The sequence below is a fragment of the Venturia canescens genome, chromosome 1, assembly GCF_019457755.1.
Source record: "Venturia canescens isolate UGA chromosome 1, ASM1945775v1, whole genome shotgun sequence".
Taxonomy (NCBI): Eukaryota; Metazoa; Arthropoda; class Insecta; order Hymenoptera; family Ichneumonidae; genus Venturia; species Venturia canescens.
In genome coordinates, this window is record NC_057421.1 from 30,820,104 (window position 1) to 30,840,301 (window position 20,198).

The following is a 20,198-nucleotide window of genomic DNA, read 5'->3' on the forward strand; positions in this document are numbered from 1 at the left end:
AAATACCCGAAGCCTGGAAGAATTGGGATTGGGACAAAGGTTGCCCGCCAGATGAAGGATGCAACCTAATGAGCAGTCCAACTCGCGTAGACGACAAACGCCCCAAAGATGTTTCTACACTCGAAACACAAGTTCAGGCTACGGTGGAAATGAGAGAACGGTCGGTCGGTGGACGTGGATCTGAGGACGTTGCCGAGATTCGTCGTCAAGGTAAACCCACTAATAAAAAGCGTTATCCGCCGATTCGAAAAAGATAACCGATTCGTCACTAAAAGTTAAAACCCCTCACACAATAGTGCCAATAGGAAGGAATGCCGATGAGTGTGTTCTGTCACGTGAAGAATTACGAAATTGGTATAATACCGTCAACAGTATACACCACACAATATCTGTGAGTATTTTCTTATTTTGCAGAATTTTTACTTTGGAGTTTAATTATTTTGACATGGATCAATATAATTCGTAAAATCATGTTTTTTCAGCAATGTCCTAATTGTCAATCTCAAGTTGACGCAACAGAGCAATTAATGACAAAGATGAACAACCGTCTTGAGGTAAGACGATGCTGGATTATGATTTTCGCTGTTCCTGGTTATGGATCTTGTGACCTGGCAAGTTTTCGCTTTAGATAACGACTCTTGCAGATGAGAAAGTTTCGATCACTAATGACGAGATGAGCAAATCACTGGCGTATATGGAAGAACGGCCAATTGAAACGCTTAGAGATTCAAGGGCAGAGGTCGACACATCGAGGAGAAGTAAATTGCTATCCGTGCCTGATCTGGAGTCAATTTCTTCACCGAATCTCAACAATCTCAGTAAAATGAAGAAGTCTCTTATTCTCAACCACGATAATGCCACGACATTTGAAAACTATCCAATCAATTGAAATTATTAAACAACAGGCACCAGCCAGCTTCTTGAAGAGGACGAAAAACTTCCCACTGAAAAGGACGCCACCATGGATATTTCAGCAGCAGAAACAGTAGATACGGCAGATCAATTTCCAGAGACAAAGCCGTCCGAGTCAGACATCAAAAGAAATGAGTTAGATGACCAAGGAAAGAAAATGCCTTCAGTTTTGCTACGACCATCATTACAAGGTAAGATAAATACTGTTTCGCTTTTACTAGGATTAAATAAAATAATGAAAAATCTGTACTCATTTCAATGCCAGAAGAGGATGAATTTTTCATGGCGAGAACGAAAGAACGACAAGTACAAGAAACTGAATCAGATAAAGCCCTTTCCCGAGAAGAAACAGGGGCGATAACAGGCTCAGAGGAGCGTCAACATGAAAGTATAATGCCATCGGCGATGGAGGATGGAAAAATTATGGAATCTGGAAAAAAGCCGGAAGGGCAGAAGGAACCACCAAAAGCGATTGATGGTGTGGAGGAACGTAAAGAGGCGGAAGGGAAAACGAAGCGAGATGACGTAGATAAATCTCCTACGCCTAGACCGAAGATCGAGGCCGATATAAAAATACAGCCCCCCGGAATTTCTGAAGCATGTCCCTGCTCACCACGAATTTGCCGTCCAGTAAGTATATGGCTACGTGAATTGTGCCAAACTCTCGTTGACGCGTATCGATTGCTCATTTTGTATTCGTCCCCGTATTTTCGCTATCATCAAACTATTTCATGTCGATAACAATGATACTCTTGAGGAAGTTGAGGCATTAGAAAGAAAATGATGTTATCGCTTTTAAACTGATTGCATCTTATAAAGTGAAGTGTAAAAAAAATCAGTTAAATTTTCAGACAGTTTAGCAGCGTCTTGACTTATGGAAGTCAAGACACATTCAGTGATATCTCCGTTAAAAATGATGCTAAAAATATGAAATTTTTTGGGCAACATGAGCAAGGCTTGCTGAATAATGTCAATTTTTTCAGATTTATTAGGAGATTTGCTGAGATCATATTAATAATAAAAATAATATGTTCCCCGTGCAGTTTTTTGAGGCTAGGATCGTCACCGTCCGTGTTTTTGCCTGAGCTTTTAACAGTTTTTCGTCTTTTTTCCCCAGCTCTTCTTTAAAGTGTATGCAACATTGCCAAACTGTAAACTGGCCTAACTTTTGGGTAAAAAAGAATGACTGTACGACCTCAACTTCCTTAAGTTGTATTTCAAATCTCAGTGAACAAAATACGAATGGAATTGAACGGACGATAAATTACAGGTAATCACTTGCATACCAGAGCCGTACACAGAAGAAACTCAAACCTCATCTGAATTACCAAGGACTCTGCACAGATTGAAGTTAAAAACGAAGACTGAAAGTACCTGGCATTCGCCGGACGCGATATTGTGGCATCGGCCGTTGATCTTGCCTAGACGTCGAGAAGATAAATCCACGTTAACGACCATAGGGGTCGGCATACAAGCGGATAGTACACTGAGACGTGAGAGAATAACGCACGGAAAAATCGACCGGAAGGACGACTGCACGTATTCTGGCTTGATTCCAAGAAAGATCGAGTTTGGTGGTTCCAAAGAGCACACCTCACGACGCCATCCGGATGCCAGGTTACCCACACCTGTCAGCAATACTGTTGCTGAACTTACCAATTCGCTAAGGGCTCAACCGAGTGGTATTTCAGATGAAAACGAAATCGCTGTTACACAGTATACGGGTAAATCTTTGACGCCGAAAAGCAGTGATCTTTGTTGTATCGACTGCGGGAGACCACTAACGCCTGAACCGACCCTTTTGTCTCTGAAAGACAACCCTCGAACGATTGCCAAAACTCAGAAGGGTCTGATGCATGCATTGAAAAAATTAACTTCGTCAACATCGTGTGTGGAACGAAAAAGAAATCTTTGCTGCGATTGCAAGGTGCTCCATGCGGGTAAGAAAACGGATGCTACTGAAGATGAGCAGACAAAAACTGCGAAAGATTCTGCGCTTTGTAAAAATTTGGGTTGTCCTGATCCTTCTGATATTAAGAATAAAAAAACAAAAGAGTCATCGAAGCCGAGCAAAAAGAAACGTAAGCCAGAAAAAAAGGACCAAAGTGTAACGGCTAGCATACCTAGAAGCAAGCAAAAAAAAAATTCTAAAAACAAAAAAGGCACTGACGATAAATCGGTTTCTTCGATACCAGAATCTAAAGTCCAATCACCGTTGGTTAAATCGAGATCGAAACATTCAGGAAATTCCGCGACCGAGAGCTGTGATGAAAAATCATGTAATCAAACTGCACCGGAAAGAGAAGTAGATGTAAAACGTTTGGCAATGCAAGTTTCGAGCTCTCGAGCTCCGGCCAAGTGTGGATGCGACGATGATAGCAATGTACAAGTTCCATATACAAATTACAGTTCCATTTTCAAGGCAAACATCACGAAGAACCAATCTGATTGTAGCTCTTCTAATGAGTCAAACATTTGAAATGACTAACTAAATAACACTACGCTTTGTATGCGCCGAAATGTAATTTCAGAACACCGAATCGTCAGATTGCAATTATACCAATGTAAATAAAACAACGAAAGCACTCTTGAGTGTAATGTAAATCTCAACGCGATCCTTTTTATGACTGGTGAGTGAACGAATGACCCAAAAATAGTCCCATTTCAACGATACGAAGCACGAAAATAACGACCATTGTGGAAACGCCAATTGAATAAATTTTCTCGACTCACAGTATACGTGAAAATAATATAGCGAACAATTTGGCCTGCTCAAATCAATATTCGACCCAGTAAATAAAATTAATGTACGATCAAACTCAACACATAGTAATTTCGAAACATTGCAGTAATTATTGCCCATCGACGTGGTAAATAATAATACCGTACGCCAATATGCCTCATGATTTCAAATAAAAAATAACACTCTTCATTTATTTTTTTACGATTTTTTTCGTTTTTATGTTTTAATTTCATTACAGCCCATTTGATATGTTTCGTGAGACGAAAAATTCGGACAACGTTCCTAAAAATGTTTAAACGCAGTTGAAAATTTTGTATCATTTATACGAACTATACATTTAAAGTTCTAACAGTCATTGAGTATGCCATATCCACACATTATTGTGCAGCATTAATACATTATAACAGAAACCTTGATGAAAAGTTCAATATCTCAAATCACAAAACTAAAAATCACAGATCTGGTCATTCTTACGTCACGTAATCGATAAAATATCGAATTTGTCATGAGATTAAAACCACACATGTTGTGGGGACTTACCGAACGTTTGCTAGAGTGTGACGACGAGAACGAAGATTGTGGTATCCCCGTAGCTCCCCGATGCTCCCCTGCTCAGCCTGCATCCTTGCCTGTGCCGTGGCGACGGCGCTTGCAATCACGTGATGTTGGTGCCCAGTAGCACTTCCAGTTGTGACGCTTCTTCTCGAACGCCACCCCGTTCTGCTGCCTCCGCCGCCGCTTGGCGTCGGTGATTTTTTTTGATAAGTCCTGAAGAATTATTGAAAAAATACGTATTTTTCTTGGATATGTCAATGAAATTCACAATTGCTTCACTTCAGCATGGTTATTAAAAAAACCTCTAATCACATATTGTAACATTTCTTTCTGTATTGCCAGATTGTGAAAATCTCATTTTTATTACTAAGATTACTTTAACCGAAATGATATTTTTCAAATCTATGATACTCGTGAAAAGCAATCAATCGGCAGGGCTTAAGAAAGATTTTGTTTTGATTAACGGCAGTGTGATAGAATTACATGGAACCTCGGTAGATACAATTGAGTTAGCAAAGCAAGTGCTAGGATAATAGTGTCTATTTGCCAATCGGGGTCGAGCCTTAAGGTCAGAATAAATGGCACTCAATGGCGCAAAGGACTTTAGAGACCCGGAACAATCGTCCATTCGATTCGATGTATATTTCTTGGCAAAAATTTTACTCTGGATTTACGGAGTTGCCAGGAAGAAAAGAGAGACAGCTCATAATGAGTGAAAGAGTAAACTTTCTTGGCCCATCGCCAGCGGATACTAGTCGGTCCGATGTCACCCGAATTAGTTCCTCCCTTCCTTCTAACACCGCACGCTCATGTCGATAATTTTATTTGTTTTTTTTTTTTTTTTTTTTTACAACCGCAGATCAGTGATCTTGGAAACGAATGACAATTATCGAAGCCAGTTTGATAACCACCTTCGTGGCTTTTACTTGCATAAGATTGGATGGCTAACACGGATGCTATAATGAATAAAAGCGGTTTAGAGGAGCCAGGCATGTAAATCGGCTTGCTCCCTAACATAATACCACGTGAAATACTCAACTTTTACTCCACGATTTTTGCAAAGCCATCAATACTAAATATTTCTTTCTATCCTACATAACAACTCCATACCAGCTTATTTCAGGCAGTCGATTCACTCGACTGATCAATTTTCAATAGGAATGCGAATTTTTTACTTGGACAGTGAATAGGCTTGATGTCATTCTTTGACACTTGGGAAAGCAGGAAGAGCTACAGCATGATGAAAAAAAAAACATGATTACTCAATGGTTATTGGGTTGTAATTTATGAAAATATAGTTTTGAAAAAACCCAGAGTTTGAAGAAGCTTCCAGAAAGGCACATAAAAATGATTGTGCATTGGTGAAAGGAAGCTGAAGCTCAGATATTTCATGCTGTATTTACGGTAGAACCGAGGCTTACTACTTTCTGCGAGCCAATACAAAAACGTTCGTTCACAAAAAAATGGCTGAAAGCATGGTCTGAATCCTACGATGGTAGTGGGTTTTAGATCTTCGGAATCCAGACGTTCAGCACCATTTATTTTCTACGCTCATGGGTTGAACGTGTACCCAATAACCACCCCGTTCCTTTATTCTCCGAGTCCCTATTTTCTCTCGCATGTACGAGTATTTCTCGTTCTATATCTTGAGATCGCGACAGGTCCGGAATTTCCATTACTCGAAGTTATCGCGTGAGAGCTCACGAACTCTATCGATTGTTAATTCTTTCCCATATTTCCGGATCGTGAGAAATATCATCGATTTGCCTTTGCACGTCGCACTATCCCACGCCTTCAAACACGTTTAAGCGCAATTGGAGGTTTGAAAAATGGCAATATCTACATTCTCATTGACGTCAAAATGTCAATGCAGAACTACCATTATCACGAGAGAAAAAATTATACTGCTTCACCCAAAAGAATCACGTCACAATTGAAATTAAATGAATTTTTATAGGACTCTGATGAACCCGATGTCATCAACAGGTTGACACGGACTCGAACAATTTCGTCATCGCATTCACAAAAAGAAAAGCTGACCTGCGCATAAACGAATTCAGAGGGATGTGTGATATATGAGTAGTACATTTCCAAGCCAAGTTCCATATTCATTAGATCTCCGGCAACCTCTGTGACCGAGGAAACGTCAACAGGTTGATTATATCTTGGGATATCCATTGGGTCAAACGAAGTCAGTAAACTGGATGAACCCAACTGAGCTACGAACGAGTGAAACCCATCAATAATATTATTTTGTTGGTGACCTGCATATGGATAGACGCATACTCATTCTCTCCGATACGTTCATATCCATGCAATCCTAAAATCCGAAATTCTACCATGAGATTATTACATTTATGCTAATTCAACACGGCATAGCCCGAAGGTTCTCATCTCGAGTCGACCTAAATACCGAAATTTCTCTATCCCCCATGTTTCCGGGCTTGTATATCGATGTAGAAATTAACCGCTTCAGCGAAATGCTCCGTTTACGTGCACATGTGAAACTCCCCGCACTAGTACTGAAATTGCTTTTGCCGTCAACGATTAAGTTTTACGTCGGGTACACAAGCTGAAAGCTTTTGTTTCTCGAAAGAAAATGCGCAATCTACAAAATAAGAAACTCAAATCTTCGTTATTATCATTTTCATATTTTTTTAATTTCATATTAAAAAAGGCAAAAATCATTTTATCAAATCTCGTTGCGAACCACATAAAAAAACGTAATAATAATATTGTATCAGTAAAAAATCATATTGAAATTGAATTAAAATCTGTTCTCGACGTTGAAAGAACGGAAGAGAGGAAAAGGCTCACACGAATTTTTTTTTCATCCCTCTTACTCTTTCTCTCTCATTCTAGCGAATCCGGATGACCCCTCAGGCCCGTTGAGAATACCATTTCGCTAAAAGTTTCTTCCTAACGCTTTGTGTGTATTATCTAACCCCCAACTCCGCTAGGAGTCCGAGCCCAAATTGTAACTGTCACTCATGAAATTAAACTGAGAGAATTCAAATCCGTATGATGTTCACACGATTTCATACTGCGGTGAAATTATGTGCTACGGGTACAATGAAGCGGATGGATATCTGAGATTCTATAAATTTCATGAACTTTCGTTTATTCGTATAAAGTCATTATACGAATCCACTTACTAACGCAGCAATGATTGTCAACTGGTCAAAATGATAAATATTCCTAATATGACATTATACAGCATGGGAAAATATCTCTCTTGGAATACCTCGTGTGCTTGATGCATGATACAGGGTCAAGAAGGATTCGGGGGATACGGATGATGTGTTGGATTTCGTGAAAGAACAATATTGCAGACTTACTGTCAGGGCTCAGTATTAGAGCGTGGACACGTTAAATACAAGATTCGCGGACACTCTTTTCTATCCGTGTCTGAGGAAGATACGTGGCCAGACACTTCCATGGTCATCGCTTTACGTAAATCTTCGAAACAGTTTCAATCCGCAAGAAAATAAGACAGCGGAGTCACGTGTTATCACAAGCGCAATTGGCCATTTATGTATTATCTACTTCCGTGTATAAACCATCCACATGAGCAGTAATGAGCGATAATGATAGACAATAGTGAAGGCAACGCGAAGTCAAGGAAAGCAAGAACTTCCATGAATCCAAGAAATTGTCAATCGAGTGGCTTAAGCACTAAGCACACTTAACGGCAACAATTAAGAATCTATTCAAATGAAAATGGTATTACATCGTGCACAACGTTCCAACTGTCTTGTGAGCGTGTACTGATGGTGCTGCTGACCCTGTGCATCGGTTGTATTAATACTACGATTGAAAAATTAAACGAGTCCACGAGTGCTGCGCGTAACCGAAGAGAAAATTGCTCTCACGATGCAGATGGAAGAACGCCTGTGCGTGTTACTACTCAACTAGTAGCTAGAGATAGACTTGCCATATGCATAAACTGTCGTGCTATCCCAGTGCTGACGTTCTATATATATGTAAGCGAACATTGATCAGCAAAGTGTTGCGATCGAGAAGTGAACGTTCTATCGAGGTGCTCCTAGTCTCAACGTGATCGCCTGTTTGAATCGGGAAGCAACCTATTTATATCGATGGATGTTGTAGGCTTTGCAATCAAGGCTAAATTAGTTAATATGTTATCGGGGCTAATCCATTTCCTTTCCAGCCTATACGATGAGAGAAAGGGAGGGGGAGGAGAGAGAGAGAAGTAAAGAGACAGACTAATGTAAGTTTCACTGCTGTCAGGGGCTATGAAATGGTTCGTTAAGTTTGGTTAGTACCAATAATGAAGTATTGTTACAAAAAGCGAATATTGAGCAATCTCCTCTATTGAGAATAGTTATTCTAAAGGATATTGATGTTGAAGCTTGAACTATTTTCATAGATATATTTTTGACCGAATATATAAACTAATGAAGAGGTCGTTTGACTTGCAGTTAGCTGTTTGCTGATTGAATCGAACTAATTGATAGGTTGGTCCGGTATCTGATACAGAGCATTGGAATCGATGATCATAAAAAGAATAAATTCAGTAGCCAAAGTCCGAGTTCGTTTCACCTCGACACTCCAATCGAAGGACTTTCTGTGCTAAAAGCGAACCATTCTATAGAACGAGTAAATCCAAGCGTGTATAATGAAACAGTCAGTAAACACTATGGACGAAATAATATTTATTTTCAATCAGACTCTTTTTTGTGAATTTGCGCTTGCAAGTAAACAGAAACAGAAACAGCTGTCAAATTTCTCCTGGAATATGGAAATCTTTTGACACGGTAGCCGATGCACGTCTTCCAAAACGAGAAGACATTCATGGCTTGATGGTAATTCGATAACCCATCAATCGTTTTTCTATTTTTTTCTGACTGCTACAGCCTAAGGACGTGGAAAAGCTGATTTAATTTTATGGAGGCTGCGAGAGCGACTTCCGGCTACTAAGAAAGAGTCGGGCGAACAAGTACGTACATCCTATTTTATCTTCTTTCTTCACTCACTCCGTAACAGGACATTGCAGTTGATTGGATTTCTGCGGTGTCTCCACCGACAACGAGGTCTGAGAAATCTCTTGAGCTTGAAAGAAGGCACAGAGCATACAGCCCTTTGGTTCTGGTCATCACCCATTCAGTGCCAGTCCTCGGCGAACTGTCGCCATTGGAAAAAAGGCACCCGATGGATCCAGTCTCAATATATTCTTTGCTATTGGTTTACCTGAACGAGATAGGTCGTAGTTACGATGTTTACGAGAAACCACGTAGTGTACACTAGCGTTTCGAACTAAGGCGGTATAGAAAAATGAGAGAGAGAGAGAACGGGCAACGAGGCTTGACTCTGAAAAATAAAGTCCAAACAAACCGAGATGTGCCCCTCACCAAACGGAACGCTTGTTCTAGTACCTATTCTATATTCACAGTAGCTATTTTGTGCGCCATGAATGGTCACAGATCCTTATACGTATATGTCCTATGTACAGGATGAACCGTTCTCTGCCATGGTCTATGTACACAACTAGCTTATCGATCATCCGTCTTCATCATGTACTCTATGCTCCCATGAATGTGCACATACTTCTATAGGCTATGTAGGTACATGCGATAGGCAAACGAGAGATTGCTAAGGGGCATATATATATGTACAGGGTTGCGGAAAGGTTCACAATATCCTCTTGAAGGATTGGAAACTTCCCCTGATATACAAAACGCAGACAATCAGGGAGAATGCATGTTATCTTCAATTCGTGCGCTCACCAGAGAGCGGAGCTACTTGCCGAAAATTCGAATTCGTTTTTCCTACAGACAACTGTTTTCTTCGTCCGTGCGTAAGTTCAAGGCTAGAGGATGACGCATGAGTAGAATCTGCTATTCTAACGGATATTACGTTTGAAAATCAGCTCACCAAACGATACGCGTTTAGTAATTTTCGAACATTTGCTTCAGCGACTTTGCCTCAACTGAATAGAACTGCAAGTAAATACTTTTCAACAATTTTCTGATTTCGCTTGGCCGGGTGAAATGGAAACTTGATTTTCTTTCGCCTTGAAGGAAAAGCACGAAAAAAACTCGTTCGCCAACCGATTATAAATGAAAGTTGCTCATTACATATTTACATCAATTAGCCCAAGACTCTCAACTTTTCTCCTGTGACTTCTACGACTATGTGGAAATGTCAAACGGGGTAAGTCCGAAGGAGTTGGCCGCACTTTGAGAGTGGCACACTCTAAGTAACTTCGATAGTGAATAAGCTCCTCAATGAGTAATTCCAAGGTACCACGAGCCACCCTGGACTTGCCCTATGACTTTTCTCATAGGTGGATTGACTTACCGCTCCTTCGTGAAACGTCCTTCTTCATCGTCCTCTTCCTCGATGTCGTGAAGACGGGGGCTGAGCCTGTGCTGAGCACTGCCTTCCCGTGCGGACTCTTCTTCTCTCTTGCAGCCTGCTTCGTCGTCGTCGTCTTCTTCTTCAAGGTCGTCTAGATCTTCATCGAGAGCACCGAGTGGGGCGCGTTCATCGGCACTCGCAACAGACGAGTCCGTAATTTGTTGCTGATGATGGTGCCTCTGTCCGGAGGTGGACCGCTTGGTGTCAGGGGTGGCTCCCGAGACACCTGCGCCACCCCCACCTCCGCCGCCGCCGGCGCACGGCAGGCAGCAAGACCACGCGCCCCCCACTTCGACACCCTAGCGTCACGGAACGTCAAAACATGCAGGGACGTCACGATTGCCGGGGCACTATTTACACTTACGTACAGTACGCAAACACCGAGCTTTCCTCGGTTACGTATCGCTGGATTTCTTATCTCGCAACACAATGGCCGAGCCTTTCACATTCCTTTATACGATTTTTTTCGCCGATTAACTACCATACTTTTACGTTTTACCACACTGCCCTCCTTTTCAAAGGGACTTTATGTTTCTCGTTTTGGTTCGCCGAATTTTTTATACTCCGGCACCGAATACTTCGTTCACTTCAAACCGTTTCTTCACTGTTCGACTCCGAAACCTTAGAGCCCGTGGTATGTGAGTAATCTCAGTTCTTGCTTCAGAACTTCAATTTTTTATTCTAATGTCAGTCCTGTTAGAAATGAAGCCTCGATAAGGGCTTTAATTATACTGTTCAGTATCTGTACACGACATAGAAATTCAAGCTAGTTCTGCTAACTACGCGTTGCATTATCTTCTTCGTGTATATTCATCGAGAGCGACTGCAAATGGGCGCTCTTTTTTGTTTATCCTTTGCCTTTTCCTCCTTCCCTTTCCTCTTCTCTCCGCCTCCTTCTCCTTCGTCCCTTTTGTTTTTCCTCTTTCCGTCTGGATACTTCCTTCTCGTCCCCGTGAGGTAAGAGGAACAATTTCATGCCTCGAACTTCTATGGCATCTCCAGCGCGAACTTCATTAGTGTACTGTATTCGACTCGAGTTGCGAGGGTGTTTAAAACGTCGCACATCCAACTTGATTTTGTTTTCCGAGCGACTCGAGTATCGCAGGGCGCACCGTATTCACAAACTAAACGACTCGTACGTCATGGCAACGGAGTAAAGCAGAAAGTTGCCGGAGGTAGAAACTCCCGTCGCGTGTTAGCACTTCTGCAGTCGTATAAAGCTCTTCCAGTATGGCCGCGTCTGGTGAAACGCAGGATAAAGTCGTTTCTGCTTAGCTACGTTTGCAAGCTTAATAATCTCAAGAACATATATTGGCGTTCGGCGCCATTGATCTTAGCATTCGAATTTTGTCTTTATAATACGTTTATTCTCGATTACGAACGAGTGGATTATCACATTACAATTATATAGATTGAGCATCATGTGGCTTCACGAGTCTTTTCCTAATCGTCGATCGTCAATACTGAGATACAATCACATATTAGTTGATTTGGTAATTATTCATTCCGACACCATAGGATTCCGGCATAGAACAATTGAGCTCGCATAAAAGTCTCGGTTAAAATGTTGCTCTCAAAAACAATTAAATCATCATTTTGGATTATAATCCGGATTCAATGTTCACTTTCAAAGTTTAGGTGTCTTAAGAGCTTCGGTGCAAAAAACAATATCGAATATACGTTTAGGAAGAACAGGCTCGGGGCCCGAGGTGTCGGCATCGGTGTAACTATGAGCGACGATCGCAAGGAAATCGTATCAGAATTAAGGCTTCACGCATACGTACAACTTATAACTTCAATATTTTCAATCCAAGCAATAAGTGCCGCGACTTAACTGAGGTGGGAAGTTATTCACTCCTTCTTAGCTCTTGAAAGGTTTCCCTTCCAATTGAAGCCTGATACAGTCGAGTTAGTCCGATTTATTGCGCAAACAACCATGTGCGATTATTCGACAGCAAATAAAATTATTAGGACAGTCAAAGTCGTGAGTATTTTACCCTCGAGGCAGAAAGTTAGCCGACTTTGATGGGATAATCGCGCTTTTAAGAGGGCGTAGAAATATCTACGCTCTTTTTGATATGAAAATTATGTTTTAGTAGAATTTTGCTTGATCGTTCGTATACAGATCACAGAGATGATTGTCGCAATATTTATATTTGTATAGTGAATATTTAGTGATGCGTCGACTTCCAGAATCAGCCCTCGATAATCTGTATCAAAAACAAAAATGCGAATATGTATCTCAAATATGTACAGGTTAGATGGATTTCGAAATGTTCAACGCGAAATGGATGACTGTACAAAATACATCAATATTGAATCAGTAAAATCCAAAAGCAGTATTGTGTTTCCATTCATATGAAAATAGAAAAAAAAAACAAACAATTTCACTGATGGAGTTTCGATCGCCGAAGTTAAGGTCATTTTTCTCTGACCTTTACTTCAACAATTTGTGCTTAAATGGGAAAGAGTACAGAGAACGTAAGTTCAAAAGGTAAAGCGGAAGATTTCTTTTTACCATCTGAAAAGAAGAGGGTTTGAAATTACATTGAGATCAAAAGAAATGTTGAATGAAGGAAAGCGACGTTAGGAGACCACATTAGGAAAAGAAATAGGTAAAGTGCCATGAGATCGCCCTTGCCACTTATCGTTTTTAATAACTGTCGTTGATGAAAAAAGATCAGAATTTTTCGTGCCATCCCCAACGTTCTCGTTCGAGTTGAGCCGCTCGTTCTGGTAGATTACCCGCGACTGCCCCCTCCCACGATAATTCTACGTGGCAAATGTCGATCAGCTAATGAAAAAATTGTGCAAAAGTAATCAAGAATTAATCTTCTTTGACGCTGACTGCTCTAGGAAATGAAAAAAAAACGCTTTCACCATCAAATCACGAGTATCGCATAATTGAAAACATTATACAGATAAATTAAAAAATAAACATTTAAAATACGAATAATTAACTGCAACGAAGTTTTGTATGATGAACGCACCGTGTATTGCGTTACACGAGTATAGGAGCTGGATGTTGCTCAAGTCAATTGAAATATTGATTCAATATTAAACAGTAAAAATCTCTCAAAACATTCTAATGCAATCAACATTCGTTTTATATAATAGGACAAAAACAGAAGATGTTAAAAACGTCGTTCTTATTTATAAATGATTATGAAAAATACTATTTTGGTTTACGTAGATTAAAAAATTGAAAAACAAATCATGGCAAGTCATTCTTTCCAATCACCGACCTCGGAAAGAAAAGTGTTTGTTTCGAAACTGTGTTTACCATCCTAAATAATATTATAAATGCGAAAGTGTGTTTGTTTGTTTGTCCTTCCTTCACGCCCTAACTAAGCAACGAATCTACTAGATTTGGCATAGAGTTAGTTGGAAAGACGGAGAGTGACATAGGCTACTTTTGGTAATGAAAAGAAAATCAAATTCCCAAGGGACGTTTACAGGAATATTCGTATTTTTACACGCAAAATTGTCCTTCATTCACGTCCTAACAAAACAACCAATCAACTTGATTTTCAGCATAGAGAGTGTTACTTTTATAGGTTACTTTTAGTCCTGGTCGGTGTCTTATTCCTCCTGGTAAAGTATTTCAAACTACTAAGTGAGCTAAGCCGCGAGTGAAAGCTAATAAGTATATTAAAAATGAAACCAGCGAAAACGACTTTCGTTCCAAATTCACGCTCAATATACAAACTCACTTTCATTGGCTGACATCTGAAATGAATAAGGGCAATTTCTTCACGGCGGGGTGACTATCTGCTATCCGCTGAGCACAGAAAATTCTGAAACTGTCGGCGTGTCTGACTGGAATTAACTGCGCAAAATGTGGCAGCAGAGGAAGAGGATGGAACTGCTAAGTCAGAAGTTCGCCCATAACGTTGAATTTTATGTGTTGCAAGACCAGTTCAAAAATCCTCACTGCAGTAGCATCGGACGAGGCAAATTAAAATTTACCTCGCAATCCAAGTGCTCGCCGGCATTACAACGCGGTGAGATCGCTGTCCACGGGCTTTTCTCGACGTATTTTTCTTTCCATGTACCATCAAGCCCCAAATTAGTTGGAAAAGTGCAAGGTCGAGTGGAAAAAAAACGGCGAGGAAAAATATCAGCACCGTTATTAACGAATTCCCTGAGAGAAGGGGACCGCCAATGAAACAGAATAACCGAGGGGAAAAAGTTTAAGTAAATGGGAAAAAACCACTGAATCCCCGGCCGAGACGCCTCCAGACAACTAGACATCTCGTTTCACATACCAAAGCAGCTGTTAGTGGTAATTCTATAACTCACGTTCAAACTACTCGCGCGGCAGTTTATTAACCCTGGTTAAGACGATAGAGGCTGCAATTGCTGTAACGATTCTTAAAATTCGTTCGTCCATACAAATCGCGGCCACATAGAACTGTTTCTATACATATTCCGTCAGTACTATGCATGCAAAGTTTATCGAGTATAAAAAAGGAGACGTTGACGAGCACGCGATGAAAGAACGTCGCCATTCGATAAAATAAAAGATTGATACAACCAAATAAAATGCATGTTCAAATTCTCTTCCTTTTTTTATCGTAATAAAAATAACCTAAACTCTCAAAATTCATTTTCAACGGAACTGCTTTTATCTTGAAGAGCCTCAAAAGCAGCGAATTGAATGAATTTGTAACCCGCCATCAAAATTCAATCACTGTCAAGTCCATCAAATTCATAAATTACGAGGAATATTTATATTTTAAAAAACCTTTCGATATACTCAAAATTAATTGAATTACGCAGAGGTACAACGAAAAAGAACCGCATCAAATATGCACTATTGTCTTCAGATACAAATTTTGAAAGAAAAGTTCAGCAAGTAGTATAAGTGCCTATATGCACAGTATAATCCTTGCGGATCAGCATTAGGTAGAGTTTTCGCTAAATAAAAATGACGTTGGTGTTGGGTTGGACACTGCTCATTTATTCGCAACACGAGCTTCCATGTTCGGAGGTAGTTCACTGTTATCTATCTTTCATAGGACAATACAGTAACTTTGAGACCTCGATGCGGTTTCCCATGAGTATTATGGCTATGGTACAAAAGCTCAGGTGATACACACGCATAAATAATTATTTGAAAATTCTTCTGTTACACACATAGTCACACGTATATTGCATATTTAATAAATTTATAAAACGGTAAATGCATACACACGAGCCATTAATCTACAGTTTTTGTCTTCATCGAGATACTCTCTCTGTGTCTCTCTGTACAGTAAGTGGCGTAACTTGATATGCACTTTCTTCACATCCAATTCTTACATCCCCGGAGTGTTTTCACTTTTATGTAGGATACACTCTCTCATTATTCTTTCTATGGCGCTCTCTTCTACTCCGATACTTCGTTGGCTTTTAAGTAAATTAATTCCAAGCTCCGTGAAGCCAGGCATGTGGCCTCCAGAGTTGCTTTTTCCCAATCGAATTACGGCCTGGTAGCACAGAGCTCTCATAAAATGGCAAATTAACTTTGAAACACCTCGCCTTTTTCTCGAGTCTTTAGCACAAGAGCGGCGTGTACTATTGATTGAAGTTTACTTATAATACAAAATGTAGTTAATTTTATACCAGCCAATATCGTATCAGTTTCGTTAAATCACGAGACTAAATTCGTAGCAGAGAAAACGAGATAATATTCGTTTCCACGACGATCGAAAGGGAGGCAAAATGAGAAGATTTTGAGACTCGACATAGCATTGAGGTTGCGCACCTGATTCGTACACGGAGAGAAATAAAAATAGTAAGAATTACTATGCTGCCATGGTATTGGGGTTCTACATCGCCCATTTTGAAGGTTTTTATCAAAAATATTGTAATTTCCAAGTCAATTCCGAATGAAAATTTTTAAATTGCGTATTTTGCTGTGACAAAGGTTTAAACTGTGTTATTTTTTCCTAACATAGTTAACCAAGGAAACGTTGTAAAATTTATGTTGACTCGATGATGAACTGTCAAGTAAAATTATTATGTCGTTTTGCTATACTTAGTACTATTTTCACAATTGAAATTTACTATGGTAAATAACGGAATTTCATTCGCGATTGTATACGATAATATACCGGTACACATGTGTACCGATATATTTATTTTGACATCACTCATCAATTTTCATCGAGTCGCTTCACAAAAAATGACTACGCATGTTCGTAAGAATTAATAAATATTACCGATATACAACCCTACTTCTATGACGCCATAATAGTTTTTAGTAAAATTTTCTCTCCGTGTAAGAAAAAAATTCAACAAATTCGGAACGGTAAAAAATTGCATGACGAATCATTATGCAGTTTCGTCTCAAACGTTATCCACATTTTATCTTTTATCTTTCTTTTTACGGTTCGAGTGTGTATGTATGTGTTTGTGCAGTCATCACATATGCATGCTCTACGCAAATTGACGGCTCCCATTGATATAAAAGCCATCTACGAGGTTGACCTTTGCACTATCTAGACGAAATCGTATCCTATCCATCCGTGTACATACAGCCATACGCAAAATTAGTACAAAGAGCTGATGAATATATATTTACCTCGATCTGGCCCCAGTGGCAAGCAACCAATCGATATTTGTGAAAGAAGTCCGAAAGAGATGAAATGAGCTTTGTTGCAATAACGTCGACCTTTCTAATACTACCGATTTGTTTTCAAGCAAGCAAGCATATTCGATGTATAAAGAATTTCCTCAAATACGTACTAGTGGCATCAAATTATTGTCAGCATGGAACCAGATCCAAATTTATTCTGAGAAAATCTCTTTCATTCCCTCCCTCCATTCAATTCTGTTGTTACGAGGCACTGCAGTTTTTTGGACACGTTTGAGTATCAAAATGAAAAAAATATGCAATGCTAAATATTTTTATCAATCCACTCGTTAAAAGCTCATACAATTGCCTTATTTTTTTTACCATTCCATATCTCCTTTAATAAGGGGAGGATAGGGCGGCAAACGGAAATGAGAAATAGCAACTGTGCGAGGAGAGGGGCGAGTCCACGGAGTCTATGCTTGTGGTAAATCCGCAGGTTCAAACCTAAACTTTCTCCGAGCAGTCTGGTGAGAAAGATCGAATACATTTGAACCGTTTTTCCAGGAGATCTCGCGGTAGTAAAGAGAAAAAAAAAGTCAAGCTTTCCGATATCCGATCGATATTGTGACCATTTATCATTTAAAAGGACAAAGCAAAACAAATGAAACTTTACAATGCTCCAGCGAATATCTCTCAAATGCAAAAATTACTACTAACGATGATTGGCTTGAAACGGCATGACGAATTTTGAAAATTTCGCGCATTGAAACCAAATTCCAGTTGTCTTTAGTGAATTTTCAATTTGAAAAGTTGGACCTCAAGTCGGGTAGGGATAAAATGTTAGAATTACTAAAATTTCGAACAGCTAAAATCTCGAGTTTGTAAACTTCGAATGATAATATGGAGACAAATCAATTCGACTAGAGCTTATTTGAATGTCGAAAATAAATAAAGTAGAAACTACAAGATTCGAGGCACATTTACATTGAAAATAGAATGTAACAATCGCCCATAGAACGACGACTAAAATATCGATTTTCCGAAAATTCGACTATCATTCTTAATTAATAAATTACTATACAATCAGCAATTCTGTGAATATCACAATTTCGAAAATGTAATAACGAAAGACTAAATATTACTGAGGTTGAAATACTGAAACACCAAAAAATCAAACGGTCGAAATAGCGAAACGTTAGAAAGTCGACTGATCAAAATAAAGAAATGCAGCGGGGAGCTCAAAATTCCCGCATCTCGCTCACTCACTTACTCAGACTGGTGATCTCCAATTTCAAACATCGCCATTTCGACTTTCGCTTCTCTATTTTGAATTCGAAAAACGAACTTTTGACATTCGTATGGTCTGTTAAAACTGCATTCGAAATGAAAACTATTGAAATATATATTTTCGAGTAAATACGAATTCAAAGAAGGAAAATTCGAATAAAACACGTAATCTGCTAAATAGTCGTTCGAGTATAAGAATTTCGTAATTACTTATTTTTCTCCAATCTGATATTTTGACTTTTCAAATTTCGGAATATGACCGTTCTATACATTTTGGTTATTCGTCATATTAAGTCCCACCCCCTCAAATTCAACTTTTGAAAGAGAAAGCATCATGACATTTGGATGAATCCTTTACAGTCTCGAAAATAATTGTGAGGACAGTTTTTTTTATCATTTTTTTTTTCTTTTTTTAATAATACTAAGATTATCGCGCGAAAAATTCTGCGTGCAAAGCGTAATGAAGCACGGGCTCAAACGCTATTACACTAGATCGAGCATGACGGAAGCGCGTCTTTCGTAATTGAGATTGATGAGCCATGAATACATCCCGAACAAAATGGACTGTGAGTTACAACTTTGTAAGACACCTCCACATAATCGTCGGTTTTTCGATCCAACTTACAATCATTTAAAATGTTTTCATCAACCACTCATGATGGGAACGGTGAAGCACGATTTCTCCTCTAGTAAAAAGTAAGTCAAGATTCGCAGCTCATCAGAGGGTGCTAAAAATCTCATCAATCTAAATCCCTCCATACTTTTCTCACTTTATTACTCGATTCATTGAAATTTCATCATAACGCAAACTACAACGTCACAATTATCATTAACAGCCTGATTATATTGCCCTCGGGAAATACTAGTCGCTCGCAATAAATAACCCGTGCGTTCATATTAATTATTCAAGCAGCATTAGGCGACGTACATGACAGTTTCATCATGCATAAACACGAAGATGAACCGTTCACAGAGGCGTTTGCAATACGTAGGAGAAAAACGATCTTTCACTGCTATTACCTATACATGTACGTATTATTAACACGAATCTACTACCGACGAATGTTGACGGGTGACTAGCGGCTATCTTTGCGAGGGTTATCGTGTGTACGAGCCTGATGAGAGTGCATTAAGCTCCCGTTGACACTCAGCAAGATACGCCTCTTCTTTGTTTCCCCAATACCCAACTCAACATCCTGCTCCTACCACCTTCCCTCTTTCTCTCCGAAATATTCTCCAGCATCATACTCCGAGAGTACTCTGAGTAGTTAAGCAAAAGATCTTAGAAGCATGAGCCCGACTCACCTTAAGACAGGCCTGACTACGTGAGAGCCGTTCGCAGTACTAACGAAACATATGATCATGGAAACCATCTAGGAGCACCGCGAAAGCTGTTTTGTCCGAGCCACAAAGGGCGTCCGAGGGTAGCCGAATAAGCGAAAAACACTGGACGCTCATAGAGATTTTTCGCCTACGGTTTTTCCCCTTCATCGTTCTACACACGGGTCAGCTCATCGTTGAAGACTCCCTGATAACGTAAATACCACACGCTCAAAAAATTTCTCATAATTTAGCCGGTGAAATGGTAGGCTAAACGATTAATAGTCTGAAGGCGATGAGAAAATTCTGGGCAAAATTTATTGAAATTCTTGAATTTCTTTGAAAAGGGCGGCTTCCACTTTTGCAATTGATAACTGCACAGCCATCATCGATGGAAGAAGGTTGAGCTCTTTTTTTGACAGAATTAACACCGATTGA

The 20,198-nt window shown here is 39.6% G+C and overlaps 1 protein-coding gene across 5 annotated transcripts in view; it reads right to left on the bottom strand.

Annotated features, from left to right (window-relative positions):
* dnc (phosphodiesterase dunce) overlaps positions 1 to 20,198 on the bottom strand; it is a 423,146-nt gene that overhangs the window by 279,735 nt on the left and 123,213 nt on the right. For 2 of the 5 annotated variants that reach the window (XM_043424758.1, XM_043424775.1), the window contains one exon: positions 4,196 to 4,423. In XM_043424758.1, the coding sequence (XP_043280693.1) occupies positions 4,196 to 4,423 (228 nt within the window). Of the gene's footprint in view, positions 1 to 4,195; positions 4,424 to 9,178; positions 9,196 to 10,531; positions 10,882 to 19,745; positions 19,829 to 20,198 lie in introns of those variants that run through there. The other 3 variants (XM_043424768.1, XM_043424873.1, XM_043424814.1) reach the window with 3 other exon arrangements.